The following is a 15,632-nucleotide window of genomic DNA, read 5'->3' on the forward strand; positions in this document are numbered from 1 at the left end:
TGGTTTTAGATAATGCTGACCCAAACCTGGAGCTGTGGGAAAGAGTAAATGAAGAATGCAGATCAGGTGACAGTGGAAAAGCAGTTATAGTCAGTCTTAGAGAGTGTCAGGGAATAAAAATATAGTATTAGGAATTTCTAAAATTGTTTTTTATTATGTTTTGTTTTTAGGTTTGGGTACATGATACAAAACATAGTTATCTCATAAATTTTAACTATGGACTAGGTAAAATAATTCTCAAAGCCTAAATTATATTGGAGTTATTAGTGAAATCAACCAGATTATTGTTAAATGAACCTTTCTTTTTAAGTTGGGAAAAATATTCTTTGGAATTTAAAGGAATAAGTATTTTATAGATATTCCTAACCCCTGAGCCAATATAAAAATATGTTCAGCTATGCTCTCTAGCAGGTATCAAAGGCATACCTTGGAAAGTGACTGCTTTTAGAATCTCTTACATAGAGTGTTGTAACATCTTAATTATTGAACTGACCACACAAATATTTTCAGCATTCCTACTATAGCCCAGGTCTTGTGTTAGGACTTGGTATTCAAAGATAGCAAGATACAGTTATTGCTGCCAAGGAGCTCACAGTTTAAGGGGCTCCAAAAAACATATGATAAGTGCTATAGCAGGTATTTGCAGGAAACTAAACAGCAATGGAGTCCATAGCTCCACATGAGGAGAAAAAAGGAAGGCTTCCTGGAAGAGGTGTCTGAGCTAAACCTAAATCACTGCAACAAAATTCTCAAGTTTTAAGAACAAGAGAGCAAACAGTTGTTCCGTAAGGGTATATAAAAGGAATAATCAGGAGAATGAGGCTAATAAATCTCTTTGGAATGCCCAAACTTACTTCTTTAGCATGTCTATCACAAAATTTCAAATTGTTAGTAAATATCAATAAATATAAATAATACACATGCATATGATATTCCAAGACTTTTCCCACATTGCTCCAGTAAAATGGTAGTGGGTTTTCCTTGGCTTTCTTTATTCATCATACAACTGTTCATAGCGACCAACAGCAATTACTACCTTTTCCTTTTCCTGGTTGGATTACTGGAGAGTAAATGAAATGTGTGAAGCTTAGTACAGGACCTGGTACACAGTAGAGTACAATAAATGGCAGTATCGTTCTCCATTCCAAGGTAGATCTTCTATGGCCATTCACCTCGGTGTCTTTGCAATTAATGTTTGAACTCTACACTAACCTCACAGCTAAATACCAGTACCTACCAGAGAAATCTTTAGCATGTTCCCTTTTTCCCCAGTTTCCTCAGTCTCTCCCCTATTTATTCTTAGTAATACCTTGTGGTAAAACTCTAGGGATAAGTTCCTAAAACAGGACTGTCACATTTAAGTTATAGTAGAAATGTTTAATCATGTAAGCATGATTCATGAAACAGCAACATTGCACTTATGCCAATGCAATTGCAAATAGAAGTATCATGATTTTATTATCTCTAGAAAAATAAACTCCACAAGTATTGAGATTACATACAATTCCAAATTCCAGAGTAAGTCAAGATAAGGCAGTAAATGTAATAGAGCTTGCTGACAGCAGATGGCAGCACTTGAACATCAAACTCGGCTCTTCACTTCCGTGTTGGTCTGTGACTTGCAGAAATGCAAAACCCCAATCAAAGTGGGCAAATGAGAATGTCCACATAGAGGGCACCTCATGAGTATTTGAAATAGTCACATAGAACCAAGATAGCAAGCACATAGGGATGTGGCAGCTGGTACATGGTGTGATAACGAGAAGAGACAATATGAGATGAAAGTATTTAGAGGCACAGAGGGTGTGATTTGTTGGAGTTGTAAAGATCACAAACAGAAATGGAGGTGGGTTCTACAATCCTGGAAATGGAGATCTTCAAAAAGGATCAGAGCACTCAAAACATATAAATACTTAAAATGCATTTCAGTTGAACCCACACAATACAGCAAGAAGTGGAATGACATTTTTTTAAAGAAACGAAATTTATTTTCAAGTGTAGTATAAACTAAAGAGAGTGATAAGTAATAGTGAGTATTACAATTACTTTTTTTTAAGGAACATTTCTTATATATTAATAGATTTGCATACGGCTTATAATTAGGAAGAAATTACTTTTTTGAAAAAACTTTTGGCCTGATTTGCCAATTTATTATACTGGTAATTTATACAAGAAGAAATGGATTCCCTCCTCCTTATATAACCCATGGTTAACAGCTAAGACTTTGGAGAAAAAGACATCTAAATTGAAATCTCACCTCAGTCGATTTTTAGCTGTGTGACCTTACCAAGATACTTAAGCTCTCTGTGGCTCATCTATAAAAAAGTGATAATAGCTTCCTCACAGGATTTTGTGAGGGTCAAAGAACTGAAGCAAATAGCACAATGCTTAATACACAGTATGTACTCAACAACTGAAAGCTATTCCTATTATTGTGATTCCATGTATGTGCCCTCCCTCCAATTTTACATTATTTACTTCAAATTCCTGAAAACGCATTGCTAACTATATTATGTATAGAGAAAGTGGCTGGCAACTTGGTAGCTGTACTGATGTTCTTGCAAATACTGAAATATTGAAATATAAAGTTAATTTGAAAAGGAATGGGGAAAGATGCAAATTTTAGTTTTACATTATTTTTTTGTGTATTAAAACCTGTATGAAGGTGCCTATTTAAGCTCAAGGCCAGGATCTCACCCTTAGTTTTGCTTAGCTAAGTCTGCTTAAGTCAAAGGACTTTATTGACCCATGTTAACCAGTCGGCCCTGCAGTCTCCAGACAGCAAACCAAACCTATGATTTCTTATTCCTCACTGGCCTTGCGTTGGCGAGGGGCACAAAGTGCTGGCTTTGGTGGTGATTAACTGGAAGAGTCTGTCCTATGAACAGATCATAAAAGAGTCTGTAGTCGGCCAGGAAAATATTCCCCTAGGCAATGCAGGAGAGACAGTTTCTACCAGCCTTCTCTAATCAGACTGGTTTCTCCGTCCTTTTCCAAGACCGGGCTACTCTTGAGTAGAAGAGGGTTAAAAGTGAGTAGGTGGAATGGTAAAGAGCAGTTGCTAAACACTCCCAAGGGTACTGCAAAATTCAAATTAAGTTGTAGCTATGCAGGTTAGACTCACTAGCCTGTGAGCTCTGCTTGACTAAGGGTCATGTCTCATTTATTTTTGTGTCCCCAATGCCTCAACAGGGCTCTGCATTCAATATATTTATGAATATGTGAGTCTTCATAATTGTGTTTTTCTGAAATGTCACATGTGGGTACACTGTACCAGTTTTTGAAATAAGTACACCTTTTGAAGTAGTTGCTTTGGAAATGCATGACCTGCGGTGTAATAAGGAATAGCAAGTGCCAAGCACTGAAGCTAAGCATTTGACCTCATTACTGAGCGTAGCAAATTTTGGAAACTGAGGCTTCGAGATTAAAGACTACAATGAAGACGGCACAGCTAATATGTGGCAGGGTTTAATACTTGAACCCAAGCCTGCCTCTTAATTACAAGACAAAATGTATTGTATTAATTCAGCAAAACCTGGGCAGCCGCTGTCCTTCAACGTGCAGCTCTAGGCAGTTTCCACCCAGAATTTAGGGCCTGGTTTACCAAGAAGAGCCAGTTTGTCCATCCACCCCACCCACCTTACCCGCCTCACCCTGAACAGGAAGTGGAATGGAAAAGGTAAAACGTGGCCATTGCGCATGCTCAGACCGCCCTTCCTCACTTTCCCTTCCCTGCCCCTGGACGACACCGCAGAAACTTTCCCGGACGACTTATAACGTCCTCTGCCCACTGTGAAGTCAGACGGGCGGAAGTCGTTCCTCTCTGCGACGTGGATGCCCTTCTCTTCCTCGAGCCGTTTCAACTTGGAAGCCGATATCAAGCGCCTCTGTTTCTCGAGTATTCAAACTGCAGTTTGCCAGTAGTCAATATGGCCGCTGACGGGCGGGTCCCAAGCAGAGGCTTTTCATAGGCCAAGGTCGCATCCTAGCCCCGCCCATTTCGCCCCACCAGGCTGCGTCCGTCTGGGTCTTCGCTACGCATGCGCAGCGGGGGCGGGTCGTGAGGTGGGACGGCCCGCGTCTTCCGTGTGCCGCCGCCGCCGCCTCAGTGTGGCTGCTGCTGCCGCTCTGGGGCTGCCTTGCCAGCCTTAGCCGCGCGAGGGGAAGGGAGGGGACCCAGGGAACGTGCGTGCGCGGGGGTCCCCGCAGTCCCATCAGTTCCTCTCGCGCGGGGTGGGCGGGGGGGGGTCAGCAGCAGTTGGGGGAGGCCCTGGACAGCGCCATGTCGGCGGGCGGCCCGTGCCCGGCAGGAGCCGGAGGGGGCCCCGGGGGCGCCTCCTGCGCCGTGGGGGTCACCCCCGGCGGGGTATCCATGTTCCGATGGCTGGAGGTGCTGGAGAAGGAGTTCGACAAGGCCTTCGTGGATGTGGATCTGCTCCTGGGCGAGATCGATCCGGACCAGGCGGACATCACTTATGAGGGGCGACAGAAGATGACCAGCCTGAGCTCCTGCTTTGCGCAGCTTTGCCACAAAGCCCAGACTGTGTCCCAAATCAACCACAAGCTAGAGGTGAGCTGCGGGCGCTGGAGGGGGTGGCATTCAACCCCGGTCGTCAGATTCTATTTAACGCACCAGGGAAGCGACCCTAGAAAACTGCCCACTAGGGCACCTGGGCTTCAAATGTGACGGGGGAGTGTGTGTGTATATGTGTGAAGGAAAGGAGTGAGGTGAAGTTGGAATAGAAAAAGGGGTGTAGATCGACGTGTGGGTCTCCCCGTGTCATCCACCTTCCTAGTATCTCTATGAGGAGGAAACAGGAACTAATTACACCAGCCTACTTGTACATATTACATTAACAAACCTAAGATTAAGCTCAAAGCTTCTCTGTCATAAGAATACCTTAGCCCACTCTTTAACATTTGGGTTTTTAGATCTCACATTGATAAACGAGGTATTTATGTCACCAGACAGATACACTCCTGATTATTTTTAACCATTTCAGGTCAAGGTCTGTTGTTGCACACAGACATACTCTTACCAGCATGCATGAACTAGTTAGGGGAATTTGATCAATGCTGTTAGGAAGATTTAGTGGGATAAACACTAAATAGTATCAGTATCCTTCTTGGTTTACAGTTGGTCTTTAAATTACAGGCGTATACCTCCAGAGCTCCCTACAATTATTTAAATGACTTCTAACATTGAGGTTTTGTTTATGCTTTACTATATTTCCCAAAATCTGAATTTATTTTTTAGAGTATGTGAAGAATGGTCATTTGCTTAAGTCTCTAATCTTGGTTGTGGGTGTGGGTGGATGGTGATGGTTCCAAAAAAGCAAAAAAACTTACCATATTGTGCACCAAATTAAATTAGTACATTATTACAGTATTTAGAAATCATGATAGATTAACATTATTACATAAAGAGCATTTTCTAACTAGATAATTTAAATAAGAGAATGGGTCTTCATTTTAAATAGATATAAATAGGATAATCAGTGATGTACAAAGTCCTTTGAACGTTAGATTTACTAAGAAATCATCATTGCTATCAGTTGTAATGCTTGAAAGTGCCCATTGGATCCAAATCAATATGAGTATCAGATATGCATCGTCTCCTTGCTTGTGGTTAGCATTCTTTCTCTTTCCTGTCAGTTAGCCATGAAAAAGGTGGGATAATTCATCTTTGATTAGCATAGAATTGCGTATCAGAGATTTTGTGACTCTTCTCCCCTGAAAGGACTGTTCATTTCTTCCATCCTTTTTGAAAAGGTTGAAGTGGGAGTGCCAGTAGGAAGCTAAACACTTCTTATGAAAATGTCTCTTGATTTCTTGATTAGGGGTAATTTCTAAAAGATATTTATTTTTCTCAGTTAGTGAAATTGCATTTGTTGGTTTTTAGAAATAGTACTTTAGGTTTAAGTAACAGAGCAAGAGTGGCTTTTACCACATGAGAACTTCCGTATCATTTACAACTGCAAGTATCTACTGAGAATAAACAGCTTTTAAAAAGTGAAACAATATCTAATTCATTTCTTTAATGACTTAAGGAAACTTGAAAGAGTGATATTTTGATGTCAGATATAAAATCTAATTTTGGAGAAAGGATCATTCTGTGAGTAGGAGGTGGTGCTCAATTTTTTTCATCTTTAAATATTTTAGATAAATATTCAGAGCTATAATAAATTATGCATGTTCTTTTTTTTCAGAAATTATAGTTACATATTCTGGCTCCATGCCTGGCTTAGGAGGTGGTGTTATTTCTCAAAATAAGAAATGCTAACCTATCACAATGTGAGCATATTTTTTCAACATGCCTGAAACCCTTGATTTAAAGATCTTAGAAAATGGGGAGGGGAGAGACTAATGTGATTTTTTTGTTGTTGTTTGTGTATTTTTTCAGTTACAGTTGACTTATCAAGTCTGTGGGGTTAATCCTTCTACATGTAGCAATTTCCACAGTTTTCATGGAATCAGTTGTGTATTGCTAAAGAGTGAGGTTCATTGTCAGTAGTGCCTTTGAAAGTAGATCTGCTGCTGTATCATCTACAGAATTTCAGAGGTTGCTCCGTATACTGTTATCAGTCGTCTGAGATCTTGAAATCTTTGAAAAAATTTCCATACTTTTTGCCCTATTTTATTTTATTTCTTGAATTCTATTTTTTTAAGGATATGGAAATTAAAACATAATATTTGAGACCACTTATGGTTTGGTATAACAAATGTGCACCAAAGTTTAGTGGTTTTAGAGACTAATACCTTAAGCCATATTACCATAATAAAATATCTTTATAATCAAGACACAGATACCTCCAGTATGGGTAGCTTATATTTAAATTGGTCTTAAATATCCTTCCAGATTACTCCTTCTTCTCTCCAGTTATTGTGTCTTTAGGTAACACCACATTTAATATTAATATAGTAGTTAGGAAAACAATTTTGATGCAAAAAAGTCATAGGTTACATTTTAAAATTAAATATGAATGACATCTATGTGACTGCTTCTTGCTGTAAGTTATATTTGGGGAGAGGGCTATCTATAAGGGAATGGGGAGGGCAGAGAATATCAGAATATTTTGAGAGAGTGCCATTGCAGTTTACTCACATCTCTCTTATGCTTCCCACTTGCTTGAGAATTCCTGCTGTGGTGAGCCACTGGGTGACGGCTGTGCTGGAGTCCCACGTACTGATGGGGGATAGTAGTAGTAGTCCTGGTAGTAGTAGCAGTAGTAGGTGTGTTGGAGTAGAACAAAGTTTGAGAACCAATACTTTAGAACAACTCACCTCTCTGCCTTGAAATACAGTTTTCTGCCTGTTTACCTTTTTAAAAAAATAATAGCAAAACAATGCATCTTCTATCACATCCTCTTTTCCCTCAGCAATGCTGAATCAGTATCTCTTTTTAAAGTGATTTTAGGGCCGGCCCCGTGGCTTAGCGGTTTAGTGCGTGCGCGCCGCTGCTGGCGGCCCGGGTTCGGATCCCGGGTGGGCACCGACGCACCGCTTCTCCGGCCATGCTGAGGCCGTGTCCCACATACAGCAACTAGAAGGATGTGCAGCTATGACGTACAACCATCTACCGGGGCTTTGGGGGAAAAAAAAAAAAAATAAAGTGATTTTACTATTCACAACCATCAGTGGAGAAACTTTTAACTTTGGTTTAGAGCCATGTTGATAATGAACTAATGATGTGCTATCCTTTTACTACTTTAAAGCTGTCCTATTTTTAAACAAGCAGTGAGGCTGTTTTGCATTGAACTTGAAATTTAACATTGATCCAGTATGTATCTACCGAGCACTAATTATGTGCCAGATGCTGTATTGGGCAATCGGGATACAACAGAGAGCAAAAACAGATATAGTCATTGCTGTTATGGAGCTTGGATCCTATTAGGGGAATTTGTTGGGATAATTATCACATAAATGTGAAATTCCAACTTTGATAAATGCTATGAAAGGTACATAAGAGTAATGAGAGCCTATTGTAGGGTATCAAAGAAGGCTTCCTTGAGGAAGTGACTATTGAGGTAAGACATAAAAGATGAGTAGGAATTAGGCCAAGAGAAATAGGACTATCGTTCAACATTCCAGTAGAGAGAACAGGAAGTGGAAAGCACCTGTGGTGGGCAAGCACATAATGCATTCGAAGAATTGAAAAAGGGTTGGTAGGGCCGGCCCCTTGGCTTAGCGGTTGGGTGCGCGCGCTCCGCTGCTGGCGACCCGGGTTCGGATCCCGGGCGCGCACCGACGCACTGCTTCTCCGGCCATGCTGAGGCCACGTCCCACATACAGCAACTAGAAGGATGTGCAACTGTGACGTACAACTATCTACTGGGGCTTTGGGGAAGAAGAAGGAGGAGGATCGGCAATAGATGTTAGCTCAGAGCTGGTCTTCCTCAGCAAAAAGAGGAGGATTAGCATGGATGTTAGCTCAGGGCTGATCTTCCTCACAAAAAAAAAAAAAGAAAGAAAAAGAGTGGTATGTGTTATTAGAGCAGAGAGCAAAAGTGAGATGCAAGATAAGTTTGAACAGCTAGGTAGGGACCGTATCTACATGATTTTATAGGTCATGCAGTCGATTTGGGGGCTTTATCATCACAATGGGAAATGTTTTAACTAGGTGGTAACCTCAGATACGAGGTTAGAATAGCTCACTTGGGCCATGGTAAAGAGAGAGTTTGGGAGAATGACAAGAATGAATGCAGGAAATCATTTAGGAGGTTCTTATTCTGATCCATGTGAGATGATGATAGTGCAGAGTAGGATAGTGGAGACGGAGGAAAGTGTTCAGAACAAGAGAGACTTGAGAGGTAACAATAAATAATATCTAGGGATGGATTAGAATGGAGGGATGAAGGAATTCAGGATGACTTCAGGATGTCAGTTGGCTAGATAGATGGATGTGAGATATTATTAGCAATAGCTGTATTGCTGACCTTATTGATCAGTTAGTATGGGCCAGGCTCTGTCCTAAGGTTTTACATATATTGATTCATCTGCTTCTCACAGCAGTCCTGTGGGGTAGCTTTAGTATTGTTATTCCTATTTCACAGGGATTGATAAGTAAGGGGCCCACGGCTACAGAACTAGAGAAACCAATCTCTCCAAAAACATGCATTTTTGCCTGGGAACAGGAGGAGAGGAGGAGGTGGAGAGAAAAGTACGCAGAAAGAGTGAGTGTAATTAGATAGATAGCTGGAGGGGTAGTGTGAGGTGCAAAGGAGGTATTGTTTTCAAATGAAAAAATAACTTAGAACATGTTTATAAGGCAATGAAAAGCATCTAGTTGAGGGGAAAGCTGAATTCTAGAGAAAGAGAGGGATAATTAGTATTTGTAAGGTTTCTGAATGAAGATGAGATCCAAAATACATGTAGAGAGAATGGCCTTATATTGAAAGGACAGCTATTATATTTAGAAGAAAGAAGAGGTGATGAGAGCAGAAAGTGGGAGGTTGAGGGAGTTTTTGTGGGATGTCTTCTTTATTCTCTATAAAATAGGAGCCCAGGACAACTGCTGAAAGTGGGTGAAAGTAAGAGCTCGAGGAGAGTGAAGAGATTTGAAAGACTTATGAAAGAGTGGGAAAGCCAGTTGGCCAGGGAAATAGAAGGACTGCCAGGCAATGTTGAGGACTTATTTGGAGTTAGTTATCATAAATTCATGGTACAACCAGTGTGTCCTGTTGTGTGGCTTCCTCCAGCAGTACTTGTTTAGTAACAGGCACAGTAATGAGAGTAATAATTGAGTTCGTCTTGTGCTGTAGCAAGGAGTTTGCTATGTAGACAAGTGTGTTACTGAAATGAAAATGGTAATGGAGATGAAGAAAAGGAGATAATTTTTAGTAAAGAAGTAGAAATAGGATTTGATAATTATGTAGATACAGAGGATGAGGAGGAGGAAGGGTTAAAGATGACACCACATTTCTGTTTGGAAAATGTATTGGTTGATACCTGTAGTGGGTTGAATAGTGTCCCCCCAAAATTCATGTCTACCCAGAACCTCAGAATGTGACCTCATTTGGAAATAGGGTCTTTGTAGATGTAATTAATGTGAGGATGGATGTAAGATCCTAGCAAATTAGAATGGGCCCTAAATCCAATGAGAGAGTCCTCAGAGGACACACAGAGACACAGAGAAACTATGTGAAGATGGAATGAGTGGTTGGAGTGACATGGCTACAAGCCAAGAAATGCTAAGGATTGCTGGCAACCACCAAAAGCTAGGAGACAGGCATGGGACAGTTTGTCCTTCAAGGTTTCCAGAAGGAACCAACATTGCCAACACCTTGATTTTGGCCTCCTGACCTGTGAGAATAAATTTTTATTCTTTTAAGCCACTAAGTTTGTGGTAATTTGTTATGACAGCCCTAGGAGACTTATACCATTCACTGAAGTTAGGAATCCAGAAGGAGCAGTTCTGGCAGGAAAGATAATGAGTTGAGTTTAAGATTGTGCATAGTTCAGATCCTTATCCTTTGTTGCGTATTCCTAACAGAGTCTCCTAATTGCTTCTTACCTCCTCCAAACTATCCTTTCGTTGAAATCATTCTAAAATGTTTTATTTTAATGGTTCATATCAAAAAAGGCAACTCTGATTCTGTCACTCTTGTTTTTATACCCTCCTATTACTTATTGGCTAAAATTCAAACTGTAGCATGGTGATCAGTGCCCAGTCTCTGTGTCCTTATCTCTTGTCACCCCTTCTTTCTGCTTTTGCCTCAATAAAACTGGTCAATTTGTAGTTCTCTAAATAGGCCTTGCTCTTTCATGGCATCTCTACTTTGTCATAGGGTTTTGTGTATAATGCCTTCTCTGTCCTCTTTGTCTACAGTATCAAACACGCACTCATCTTTCAAGATAACAGTTACATCACCATCTCTGGGAAGGCTCTCCTCACCCCATTCCTCTCTGCTTTCTATAGGCAGAGGCTGTCATCACACCTTGAACTCACTTGGACTGTTAGATTTGTTAGTTTGTACTGTAATTAGTGGTTGCCACATCTCTCTACTTCTAGAAGGTCAGCTCTTTGAGGGTCAGGACTATGTCTTAGGTGAAATAATCTGAACTATCAAATGCTTTGGGAATGCTGACTTTAGGGGGTGACATTATCTCTTTGTGAACCCATTTTGGTTTCTAGAATTGGTTGGTGGTTTTTTCTCTGTAGAGCTCCCAAACTTTATTGAGTAGTGAGTATGAATATCAAGTTGACTTATATGTGGATTACAGAATTGGTGTTTGGCCCCTTTTTCAAAGTGGAAATTTGGAACTCACACGTTAGACACCAACCTTTGTGACCTACTTACATCCCTATCTCAGCTGCTAGGGGTTTTTATGTCTCAGACTTTTCCCTTTCTCTACTCCGTGTATTAGCTGATCTCCATTCAACCCTCGGGTAAACTTTTCCTCCTTTCAGACTGACCCCCTTCACTTCTTTTTGAATTGGTACATCCCACATGCCCCAGTAGTAGTGCTTATGACACTCTGCATCATAACGGGAAATGTATTTTTATCTCTTTCTACCAGGCAATGAAATTCTTAAGGGCAGAATTCATGTCTTGTTCATCTTTTTGTCCCCAGATCCTGGCACACAGTGTAAACTCAATAAATGTTTATTTGAATTCATAAATTATTTGAAACACCTCTAGTGTTCTGCTGTGAATCCTCAAAGATTACCAATAATCATTCTGTAATACAAGTTTCATGAGAGCTGGGATGGTGTCTGTCTTGTTGACTCTGTATTCATAGTGTCTAACATAGTGCCTGCCACATTATTGAATGACTGAATCTTCAGGTTTATTTTTCCCCTTGTATGTAATTCACAAGAATATGATTTGTGAGGTAACGTTTCATGATATTCCATTTTAAGACGAATTTGAAACTATAACTAAAAATAACTAAACATCATTATATGAGTATTGAGTATGGATTTAGTGTACTTGTAACATTTCTAAAATATTGGGTAGGTTGATTCTCCTCACCCCCACCTCCAGTTTGATCAGAGAGCAACTGAGTTCTTTAACATTAACATGGAAACAGGAAATATTTTGTATATCTTTTGGAACTTCATTTTGAGGTTTACATCAAAGTACTTTAACTTTCAAAAATACATCACAGATTTATCTACTTGTCTCCATTTCAGATCCCCCAACCCTAGTTTATTCACGTTGTCTCCCGTATTACACACAACTGTCTTTTTTAAGACATAAATTTGATCATGTCATTCTGCTTAAAATTCCTCACTTGTACTTTGAATAACATTCGAAGTTCTTATTATGGCTGACAAGCTCTGTATCATCAGACCTCTGGCTGTCTCTCCAATGGCATATCTTACCATTGTTATTCTATATAGTCCAGCCACATGGGCCTCCTTTCAGAAACTCTTAAGACAACAGTTCTCAAACTTTTTGGTCTCAGGACCCCTTCACACTCTACAAATTATGAGATCCCCAAAGAGCTCTTCTTTTGTGTGGGTTATATCTACTGGTATTTACTGTATTAGAAATTAAAACTGAGAAAACTTTAGATATTTATTACATCAGTTAAAAATAGCAGCAATAAGCCTTACATGTTAATATAAATATTTTTAATGAAAAAATAACTATTTGCAAAAAAAATTAAAGGTAGCATTGTTTTACATTAAAAATTTTTTTTTAAATATCTGGCTTAATGGAAGACAGCTGGATTCTCACGTCTGCTTCTGCATTCAGCCAGTTGTGATTTATGGTTTTGGTTATAGTAGAGGAAGAAAATTTGACTCTACAGAGATATGTAGTTGGATAAGGGAGGAGTATTTTAATAGCCTTTTCAGATAATGGTGAATATTCTTTTTTGATAGTAAAAAGGTAGTTTCTTAAAGATTAGTTACCATGTGGAATCTGAAACTCTATCAATGAACTTTTTGTACGTCGTTACGTTAAAATACATTGGTCTATCCGTGTAGTCTTTGAATGGGTCTTTTTACCGAGGCAAGATTTTAACATTACGCATTGGTCATTTTGAAAATATTAGTTTGTTGAGTTATACAGATCTTCCAAATGTGGGCACATCTCATTATACAATATCAAAAAATCACATTTATTAATATTACCAATCTCATCAGAAAAATCTTGAAGTGTTGGGAAGCTGTCAAGCTCGTGGTGATGGATTCAAGTTTTCTAAAATTCTAATTTTCACTTGAAAGCACAAATTTTTATCATTGGCAACAAATGCTGTCAGTTGTTTTCCTTGAAATAACAGATTCACTTGATTTATTCTCAAGAACATGTCTGTCTGCCAAATATATTAATCTTAATAACCACAGTTTGTCCTTTGAAATAAAAATGGTGTTCCATGAAAAAAAATGTTCAGTTTTGCAATGCAAGCAATTGCCTAAGTGCTTTTCCTTGAGACGACATGGTTTGATGTGCAGCAGACTTCCTATTTCATCACAAAGAATGTTAAAAAGGCATGAACTCAAGGGTCTAGATTTTTAAACATTAATAATTTTTACTGCTTCATCAAGGACATTCTTAAATGAACTTTTTTTTTAGCTATGCAAGTGGCATAGTAGTGAAGAGTACAGAGACTACTGGTACAGTTTGGTGCCACTGCGTTGACTTGTACTAAAATGCCAGCATTTTACTCACCGTTGCTTTTCTACCTTCAATACAAATGTCAACAGGGTGAAAAAGGCAAATAATGTTTTATTGTTATAAAAATAGTTTTGGCCTTGTTAATGTCCTGAAAAGTTCCCACAGACCTGTGAGAACTCTCCTCTGATAGTAACTGAACCACTTCCCAGGATAGCCATACACTCCCACCCCACTAATTCTCTTCTTTTGGTTTCTTTCATACAGCTTATTATAGTTTATAATTACACATATTACTAGCTTTGTAATGACCTTGGACAAGTTACCTAACTTGTGCTTCAATTTCCTTCTCTGTACAAAAAATATGTCTCTCAAAGGATTATTGTGAGGGTTAAGACAAAATATGAATAGGTTCAAAACAGTGCCCGGCACATAGTTGATGCTATTATTATACATGCCATTCATTTTCTTTACGAGCTGCCTCCTGCACAAGGCCACTCTCAGCTTTGCAGGGCAGGACCCACAGTTGTTTTGTCTACCAATGTATCCCCAGAACCCAGCCCAGTGCTTGGCATACAGTTGGTGTTTAATAAATACTTTTTGAATGAATGTGTGATGGTGTGGAAGACTAAAAGAGAATATGTTTGCTTGTCTTAAACTGCAGTACAGTTTGGGGAGAAATAACGACAGATGAAGTTAGTGGTCGTTATGCTTGGATAGGGGAAGTTGGAGTGAATTGGTGGAGTTTTTTCACAGAACTTTCATGAGCCAAATGAGCAGACTGTTTCAAGAGCTGACTTGTAATAATTATAGAGGAATATTATTTCCTATCTTGAGGGATGGCAGAGGTATTCATATTTGACCTTTGAATGTATTTTCTGTTTGGTCACAGTCTTTGTTTTAGAATAGGACTCACTGCCTTCTATAATCTTGGATAGTAGGAGCAACGCTAACCACCTCAGGCCCAGGTTGGAAAGAGAAAATAGAGGAAGATTCTTTCTAAAAGGAGTGGGTTCAATTAAATGAGCTCTCAGACTTTGTTCTGCTATTTTGAAGGAGTAGAAGGAAACAAAGTGATGGATCAAAATGCTTTCATATGTTACATTATTTCTTTGACTTTTGTCACAGGAGAAAAGGCCGTGTGAAGAATGGTTCTGCCTCTGCTGTCGGTCAGGTAGTTTTGGATCCTTTATCTAAGAATCTCTATGATACATTCTTTTTTTTTTTTTAGTAAAACCTATTTTTTTTTAATATCAATTTTGAACCAGATTCTAGGTAATAAGACATGGACAAAACTTGAAGAAATAGAGAATACTTGGTTTTTGAGTACTATTCCCCTAAAATTGCTAAGTTCTGCTTATCAATGCCATTTAATTTGCACTCGTATATAAATGTGTGAAGGTACCGGGATAAAAATGAATTTGGCATGGCTGTAGGTTTAGAAGTTTGAAGTGTCTGTTTACTCCAGCATTTCCTAAGAAAGTATGATTTTATTATGCAAAAAGCCATGTTTTACACTTGACTCTTGCTGCCTTAATGACTGACATCCCTGCAGTAATTTGGACTGTTAAAGAAGAGGGGCTGGTTCATAAAGATAACGTAAAACGATATAGACTTGGATTTCCCTTTTTTTTTTTCTTTTTGTGAGGAAGATCAGCCCTGAACTAACATCCACGCCAATCCTCCTCCTTTTTGCTGAGGAAGACCGGCTCTGAGCTAACATCCACTGTCAATCCTCCTCCCTTTTTTTCCCCCCAAAGCCCCAGTAGACAGTTATATGTCATAGCTGCACATCCTTCTAGTTGCTGTATGTGAGATGCGGCCTCAGCATGGCCGGAGAAGCGGTGTGTCGGTGCACGCCCGGGATCCGAACCCAGGCCGCCAGGGGCGGAGCGCGCGCACTTAACCGCTAAGCCATGGGGCCAGACTTGGATTTCTTTTCTTCCTCCAGGACAATATATGATACAGTGTTTTAAAAGTTTAGTTCCAGGAAAAAAAGACAGTCTCACCAGATAAAATGGCACTGCTTCTCTTAATGAGAAAAGGAGAATTATATAATCTGTAAAG

General features: G+C 39.5%; 1 protein-coding gene across 2 annotated transcripts in view; it reads left to right on the plus strand.

The window, feature by feature from the left end:
- The first annotated feature begins 4,072 nt into the window (after nucleotides 1–4,072).
- Nucleotides 4,073–15,632, plus strand: part of GOPC (golgi associated PDZ and coiled-coil motif containing) — a 42,460-nt gene continuing 30,900 nt past the window's right edge. The window contains exon 1 of one of the 2 annotated variants that reach the window (XM_058566391.1): nucleotides 4,073–4,570. In XM_058566391.1, coding sequence (XP_058422374.1) covers nucleotides 4,283–4,570 — 288 coding nt within the window. In that variant the 5' untranslated portion in view covers nucleotides 4,073–4,282. The remainder of the gene's footprint in view (nucleotides 4,571–15,632) is intronic. The other variant, XM_058566390.1, reaches the window with a different exon arrangement.

Source organism: Diceros bicornis, chromosome 23 (genome assembly GCF_020826845.1).
Source record: "Diceros bicornis minor isolate mBicDic1 chromosome 23, mDicBic1.mat.cur, whole genome shotgun sequence".
Classification (NCBI taxonomy): domain Eukaryota; kingdom Metazoa; phylum Chordata; class Mammalia; order Perissodactyla; family Rhinocerotidae; genus Diceros; species Diceros bicornis.